At 47.6% G+C, this 8,382-nt stretch overlaps 1 protein-coding gene across 1 annotated transcript; it reads right to left on the bottom strand.

Annotated features, from left to right (window-relative positions):
- Positions 1-511: 511 nt before the first annotated feature.
- On the bottom strand, positions 512-3,977 carry mRpL44 (mitochondrial ribosomal protein L44). The gene is made up of 2 exons (XM_075679835.1): positions 3,960-3,977; positions 512-1,722 (listed from the first exon to the last, which is right to left on the bottom strand). Exon 2 carries the CDS (start codon positions 1,664-1,666, stop codon positions 644-646), a length of 1,023 nt encoding a protein of 340 aa, XP_075535950.1. The 5' UTR covers positions 1,667-1,722; positions 3,960-3,977; the 3' UTR covers positions 512-643.
- Positions 3,978-8,382: the final 4,405 nt, after the last annotated feature.

Genomic DNA, 8,382 nt, shown 5'->3' with positions numbered 1-8,382 from the left:
AAAAATTGATTGGTGCGTTCTGGCTCAGCTGAGCAAGAATAAATTTTCACCAATGTGCTAGAAACTCTTAGGGAAGAAAAACAAACGTGGAGAATGAGTTTTGAACTTCAACAAACATGGAAAAATCCCTTTACAATCGGAAAACTTTCAGCAGGTTTGAAGACCAACGAGTCCAACTTTTTTGCTAACAGTATTTTTTGTAAAGGTTGGCAAATTTGTAAAATCATAAAATAAGCCATTAGGTTAATGAAAGATTTGTACGTGGCATGCTTGCATTCAGAGCAAGAGATTGGCTGTGAAGCTCTTGGCAAGCTAAAGTACATGCACAGCTTGGCGAGAGAACGAAGAAATTGTGAAAGGCGAGTAAATAGCATTGCGTCTCAGTTAGCAATAATATTCGTACTAATTCAAATAATTAAAACATGGCTTTGGTGCCTGCTCGTCAAGGTTTGACATTACTGATTGCTAGCTAACTTCTGATGGGGCGCAGACGTACAAAGCAAGATCACAGTCAATTCTAAACGACGTGCTTCTGGTGCATTTATTGAACAGAATGTTAGTGGCACACAATAACACGCAAACTTGCATGCTGAAATATATACACTACACAAATAGTAGTATTTTGCCCCTACACAAGGATGCGTTATTGCGTTGCCGCTGCAGTTGAGCTCTCCTGCGCTGTTCGGTCGTGTCTCAACGTAAGATTTTTTCCGCACATGGGCAAGGCATTTCTATCGTGCGACAAACCAAAGAAACGGCGGAGTGCGTCTCGAGCCGCCATTTCTCTAGCTATGGTCAGCGTTTCGCCGACGCTGCAGCCCAGAAACTGCTTGTCGGAGTAAAGCCCAACACAGAAACTGGCTTCAAGAGTGTTCCTCCCGGACTCCCAGAGCAACCTCGGTTCCGCGGGAGCCCTGCCGGAATTTTGCAGCGCGGCGGCCAGCCTCTCGTGAGGGTCGGGAATTTCCCACAGCTCGCACACATCCTTGCCTATCAGCTGCGTGAGCACAAAGTCCCGCACAAATAGCTGCGCCCGTTCTACTCCACAGTCTTTCAGCAATCCCCCAATTAAAGCCATGAGTACGTTGGCCAACGTGCTTTCCTCCGGAGGAAAGTCGGCGCACATGATCAAGTCCGCAGTGCCGATGCTACTCGAAACGTGCGACAGTACGGTGTCCGATAACAAATAGCTTTTTAAGGCCTCAATGCCGTCCGGAGGTAGGCTGGGAAAAGTTTGACTAATGTAGTTTTGTGCGTAACTCTTGCTAAAGTCGTAACCAGCCGCAGATAGATCGGTGTTCGGCGTTAAGCCTATGTCGGCGCCGGCGTTCTCCGATGGCATGCCTAGTTCTTCCCGCTGTTGCTTTTCCCGTTCCAGGTAAGATGCTTGCACAAAGGCGATTCGAAGCGTGCTGTCGGCCCAGCTTTCGCCCAGGCGCCTGGCGAAGGCATACATTTCTGCGTCGTAGTTCCATTCCAGACGAGCGGAGCGATGCCGCAGGGGCTCCGGGCCTGCCCTTTTTCGACGAGCTTTCATCTCCATTAGCACAGCTGGGAGTGATCGCTTGTACCCGCATACCTGAGTAAACCTAGGCGCGGCTTGCGATCGCAGAAGTGGCAGAGCGCAAGGCGCAGTCCTCAATATGAAACGTGTCATGCACTCCATTTTCGCGCAAACTTCGAAATGAATAAAGAACACGCTATGCACCGAAGCGCCGAAGCCTCATCATAGAATAAAGAACCAAATTAGAGAAGGGAAACTGTACCTTCCGCAGTGGTTCGAAAATAAGCAGCGGCAGCGCATGGAACTTACTTAGGTGGACGCCAGATGACGTTGCTCAATCCGGAAGCTGCGGTAAAGCTAGGGAAACGACGGAGCATATTTTATTAGAATGTGAAGACGTCTATCCAGCGGTCGATTTAGGCACCACCACGACCTACTGGAACTCCAGACTTGCACAGCTATCCGGCTTCTATGGGAGCAGCTTGCGCCCACTTTCGTTCAAACGACGGCCGTAGGTGGCGCTTTTATAACCTGTTCGTCTGCTACGCGGTGGGCGGCTGTGCGGCGTTGTAATTAGTACGGCAGCTGTTGTGTTGTGACAAACTGCTTCTCTAGTTCATGATTTTTGCTAACACAGTGAGAGTGATGTCACAAGGCTTTGATCGGTCACTTGGCTCCAAAAGTTGACTGCCCGAACTTAAAAAATGTCGGAGCGTGTAGTACGCTGCTCTCTAAAATAGCGTTAAATAGCCGCTCCTAGTGCCTTTTTCAAGCAGAATATTATAAATAACATTGTGTTATTTATAACAAAATGTTATACGTACACAACAGTTTCATTGTACACGTTGTAAAATTCGCTTCTGCGCTCTTTAGAAACTTGGAGCCACCGTAATGTTCGATGACAAAACGATTACTACTCATTTTAACTCTTAAAAGTTGTCCGTGAATGCGTCGCGAGTTCAAAAAGTGAATTGCGTACACAGCTTCACTGTGTACGTATCTTAAGCTGCCGCCGCGCCACGCAGAAAAGCTAGCTTTACAGTTTGAAAAGAGTTCCGTGACACGATTTAATTAGGGCCTACAGTGCAGCACATTTTAAAGCATTGGGATCGCTTAATTTTTTTGCAAGCTTTCTACTGAGCTAAACATCCAACGATATTAAAAACAAGATATGCTCACCTTCCCTTGAAACAGAATCGATCAGCCTATTGCACATATCGTGCGGAGGACTTACTCGTGAATACTTTTACTATACTTTTACCAGACCATCTTCCTTTCACTACGGCACACAGCAGTAAATCCTAATGTCATCTACGACATAAGGCTGTCAGTAATAAACTAAAAAAAGATAGATTATCCTATGAATCTTGTTAAACAATTATTCCAGTCTCTTAAGGAGGCTGGGAAAGGGAAAACTATGCCGTCGATCTAGCATATTGCAGCGGCCACCTATGCTCGTTGTTTCGATTTCTTGCACCGCTGCTCCTCTTCTAGTTTCACTATTCAAACGCAAAGCATTCGCAAATATGTCTTCTTTTGTATATTTGTGAATTTATTCATTTACCGCCAATACAAGCGCTTTGTGCCTGCCAAAATGGCAAGAAACGTGCTGAACAGATCGCAGAAGCAGACGACAGCGAACAGGTTATAACTAGCGCCACTCTGCTCGTACGTTCTTTCCCTAGCGGCAAAAGGGGCGAACTAGACCAGGCGTGCTGGAGGAGGGAGATCTGTGCAGGTCTGGAGTTCAGTAGGTCGTGGGCACCACCATAGAGTTTCTCACCATAATACCTAGAGGGAAATCTGGCGCCACCGTCTATGGGAGTTTCTTAAGGGGGCACCGTGCCGTCATGGGAATGACGGTATATGTGTCTGCGAGGCTCGTGTTGGCTGGTGCTGTAAGAGGCTTCGTCTAAAACGTGGATATGGCTACGCAAATAACGCGTTCTCAAAGTAAAATCTTCATAAAATGTTTCCATTCACGCATATTACATCTTTACTCACCCACAATGCATGAACAAGCGAAGAAAAGCAAGAACAGACGGCCAACTGTTACAAAGCGAGCGCGAACCTTGTCGTCTGTCCTCCAACTTTAGCGGCCCGCTGATACTTTTTACGTAACATGTAGTCGTACACACAATAACAAGTTCTCATAGTTAAACAAAACATGTTTTCGCGTAATAATAAAGCTAAAACAGCTTTTCACGTGCTGTTTTAGTAGAAAGTGAATCATTGTGACAGACGGAACGGTATTTGCCAAGCGAGTCTTCAAGGTGTCCTGTCTTTACGAGAACGATGTTAATATACAATGTTTTCGCGTAATAATAAAGCTAAAACAGCTTTTCACGTGCTGTTTTAGTAGAAAGTGAATCATTGTGACAGACGGAACGGTATTTGCCAAGCGAGTCTTCAAGGTGTCCTGTCTTTACGAGAACGATGTTAATATACAATATACCACCTGAACATCGCCCCCGAGGGCTCCGTGGTCGCTGCGCATGCGTTAGCTGAGAGAAGGTGAGAAAGGAGGACAAGTTGACTTTACCGGATTTGACGTCACATTATTGTTTGTTTGTTCCGTCGTGGGAGACGCCCACTCCATGAGGGCCCGCAGCTCTCGTGGCCTGCAGGACCTGAATAAAGTTGATTTCCTTCCTTCCTTCCTTTTGCTTTTATGAAATAACTACTCTCGAACTCAGACGGCATGGCTTGCGTCTCGTTCGCGCGCGTACGTATGGATGTGGTCCGCGTTTAGTTTTTAGCGAATGCTTAGAAGCTTCAAGTTGCGGACACAGCGGTGGGTCAGGGTTTGATGACATTTGTTGCCCAGCTGCTGGTGCTACCGCGACGTACTTGGAGCAACGGTAAGTGTTGTGCGATTACGAGAACGATGCCAATCCGAATCCACAATATACCGGCATTCCCATGCATACCACAGCGCAGCAGCGCCAGATTTCTCTCTAGGTAATGTAGTGAGAAACTCTATGTGGTAAAGCAAACAGGTCCGCAATAGACATCAGTAAGAGGCGATTGGAGGAATGGTGGAAGAAAAGTAGGGAAACGACAAAAGACGGAGACGTAAAAAAGCACAGTTCGCAATAGGGTATCAGAAAATTTGGACGTGGTAGTTCATAGTGTTTTTTTTTTTTTTCATTGGTTAATCTAGGTAGGATATCAGGCAGCATAGTAGCAAGAGCTTGGTGGCGCAAGCCACCGCCCCGTTCCAAAGGGGACGCTCATAACATCCATCCATCCATCCGCAAAAGTGCACATTTTTTCTTTTTTTTAGAGCAAAATCCAATATGGCCGTTTTTTGCCGGTCGCGTACGCTGGTACGCGCCGTGCTTACCTTGCAGGCTATGCGGCAGGCCTCAATGCCTTCGCTGCCGCGTAGCTGGTGCGTTCTAATTGCCAAGAGCCTCTACTGACGCCCATACAAAGAAGCCACAAGTGAGTGAACAGAACGCGCGACTTTATTGGCAGAAGACAAGCAGTGTACATTCTCGTGCAATAGCAGAAATAAAATTTGCATGGCGAGATACGCTGGAATCATTGACGCGAGCTCGTAAACGGCTCACCGTCGTCGTCGCACGTGATGGCCAGGTTAACGAGCAACAACCAGCAGCGGAAACATATTGGACAGAGTTTGCAGCGACAGTCACCGTGAAAAATTCCCAAATTGCATTGCGAAGCAATCGGGTGACGCAGGCATCTGCTGCCGCAGCCTACACAGCGACATGGGCTACCCCGGATTTTAGCCGTTCACTCCTTTCCAACTGCACGTTTCTTTTCTTTCGGGGGCCGCTAATGTGTGGCTCACACTTGGTGTCTCACATTGTCTCAATATGGACAAGTCGCTTTCGTGGGCATCGCCTTCATCAGCTACTTTTGCGGGCCTTTCCAACCATGTGGCTATCAACTTCACACGCATCGGACTATGTAAGCACGTATGCTGGTCTCCATTCATGCCTAATCGCGGCCGAGAAAGGCCAGAGGCACAATTTGCCCATGGCTGCTGCAGGAAAGGGCGAACGGGGAGCACGAACCACGGTGCATGAAAATTGGGAGTCTATGTCGCTGTGCAGGCTGCAGGACCGAATGCTTACTTCGAGAGACTGCTTCCCAATGCAACTGACCAGGCCGCCACATTCGAGAAGCATAACACGGCGACCATAACCAAGTAAGATAACATCGAAATTAAACAGCAATCAATCACCACATAAGGTTCAGACACTACATTATACATTGGCTACGAACCATATGGCAACGGTGAGCATTCACCCCTTCCCCTCCCCATACACGGGTCTCTTATGGTAAATTCAGCCGCCCACCTACAGGCGTAATGCTTGCCTTCGTTGCACGTGGTGGTCTAGTAACGAGCGACAACCAGCAGCAGAAACAGATTGGACAGAGTGTCCTATCTGCTTGCAGCGACAGTCGCTGTTAAAGATGAGCAACTTGCAGTGCGAAGCAATCGGGTGATGCAGGCATCTGCTGTCGCAGCCTACACAGCGACATGGACTACCCATCATTTTAGTATTGACTCCTTTCCAACCTGCACGTTTTTCTTTTGGAGGCCGCTAATGCGTGGCTCACACTTGTTGTCCCACATTGTCTCAATATGGATAAGTCGCTTTCGTGGGCATCACCTTCATCAGCCACTTTTGTGGGCCTTTCCACCCAACTTCATACACGTCCAACCATGTAAGCACGTATGCTGGTCTTTGTTCAAGCCTAATTGCGGCTGAGAAAGGCCAGAGGCACAATTTGCCCATGGCTGCAGCAGGAAAGGGCGAACGGGGAGCATGAATCACGGTGCATGAAAATTGGGAGTCTTATGTCGCTGTGCAGGCTGCAGGAGCGAATGCTTACTTCGAGAGACTGCTTCCCAATGCAACTGACCAGGCCGCCACAGTCGAGAAGCATGACACGGCAACCATAACCAAGTGAGATAACATCGAAATTAAAAAGCAATCGCCACATAAGGCTCAGACAATACATCATACATTGGCTACGAACCATATGGCAACAGTGAGTATTCACATACACGGGCCTTTTGGGTACATTCAGCCGCCTACCTACAGGCGTAGTGCCTGCCTTCGTCGCACGTGGTGGTCTAGTAACGAGCGACAACCAGCAGCAGAAACAGATTGGACAGAGTGTCCCACCTGTTTGCAGCGACAGTCGCTGTTAAAGATGAGCAACTTGCAGTGCGAAGCAATCGGGTGACGCAGGCATCTGCTGCCGCAGCCTACACAGCGACATGGACTACCCATCATTTTAGCATTGACTCCTTTCCAACCTGCATGTTTCTTTTCTTTCGGAGGTCGCTAATGTGTGGCTCACACTTGGTGTCCCACATTGTCTCAATATGGACAAGTCGCTTTCGTGGGCATCACTTTCATCAGCCACTTTTGCGGGCCTTTCCACCCAACCTAATTTCATGCACGTCCGACCATGTAAGCACGTATTCTGGTCTTCATTCGTGCTTAATCGCAGCCGAGAAAGGCCAGAGGCACAATTTGCCCATGGCTGCAGCAGGAAAGGGTGAACGAGGAGCAAAAATCATGGTGTGTGTAAATTGGGAGTCTATGTCGCTGTGCAGGCTGCAGGAGCAAATGCTTACTTCGAGAGACTGCTTCCCAGTGCAACCGACCAGGCTGCAATATTCAAAAAAGATAACACTGCAACCGTAACCAAGTGACATAACAGCAAAATTAAACAGCAATCAGTCACCGCATGAGGTTCAGACAATACATTATACATTGGCTACGAACCATCTTACAGGCATAATGCTTGCCTTTGTCGCATGTGGTGGTCTGGTAACGTGGAACAACCAGCGGTACAAACAGATTGGACAGAGCCTCGCACCTATTTGAACCAACAGTTGCCATTGAAGATGAGCAACTTCCATTGCAAAGCAATCAGGTGACGCAGGCATCTGCTGCCACAACCAACACAGCGGCATGGACTACCCGGCATTTTAGCGTTAACTCCTTTCCAACCTGCACATTTATTTTCTTTCGAGGGCCGCTAATGTGTGGCTCACACTTTGTGTCCCACTTTGTCTCAATGTGGACAAGTCGCTTTTGTGGGCATCACCTTCGGCAGCCATTTTTGCGGGCCTTTCCACCCATACGGCTATCAACTTCATACACTTCGAACCATGTAAGCACATATGCTAGTCTCCGTTTTGAGCAAATCATGGCCGAGGTAGACCACAAGCACAATTTGCCCATGGCCACAGCAGGCAAGAACAAACGGGGAGCACCAGTTATGGTGTGTGTATACTGGGAGTCTATGTTGCTTTGTGGACTGCAGGAGCAAATGCTTACCTCGAGGGACTGCTTACCAATGCAACTGACCAGGCACCCACATCCGAGAAACGTAACACAGTTACCACAACCAAGTGGGGCAGCAAAACCAGATTCTGCAATCAATCACTTCAGTGTAGCTTGCGCAAAGACCCAGGCTATTGAGGAAGAAGAGCAATCATCAACGAGACTAGGAATATGGAAAATGAGAAAGCTTGCATTCAAGAAGCCACTCTGCTCTGCAGGCATTGAAGGCTAAAAACGTAAAGGAAAGTAAAATGGTGCATAGCACATGGTGCATAGGTTAATGCAAGACACATGCCGATGCTGCATCAGCTATTTCAGGAGAGGAATTGTGCATGACAACATACACTAGAAGATACTGCTACAGATATGTTAGGCTGCTAGACAGTGACTGGTATTAAGTATCAGCAAAGAATCGGTTGACCGTTATGTTTGGATGAGGATTAATGATCTCTAACAAAAATGGGCAATGAAAAAGCTTGCATATATAGAAGAAAAAATACACTTGGCACAAACGGAATTGACATGGCGAGGAAGCTGATT

Source organism: Dermacentor variabilis, chromosome 2 (genome assembly GCF_050947875.1).
Source record: "Dermacentor variabilis isolate Ectoservices chromosome 2, ASM5094787v1, whole genome shotgun sequence".
NCBI classification, from domain to species: Eukaryota; Metazoa; Arthropoda; class Arachnida; order Ixodida; family Ixodidae; genus Dermacentor; species Dermacentor variabilis.
Note: the sequence above shows the minus strand (reverse complement) of the source record. Positions and strands in the feature narration are given on the sequence as shown.

What these genes read in the sequence shown, in the direction of transcription:
- mRpL44 (XM_075679835.1), bottom strand. Translation starts at nt 1,666, where the DNA reads ATGGAGTGCATGACACGTTTCATATTGAGGACTGCGCCTTGCGCTCTG.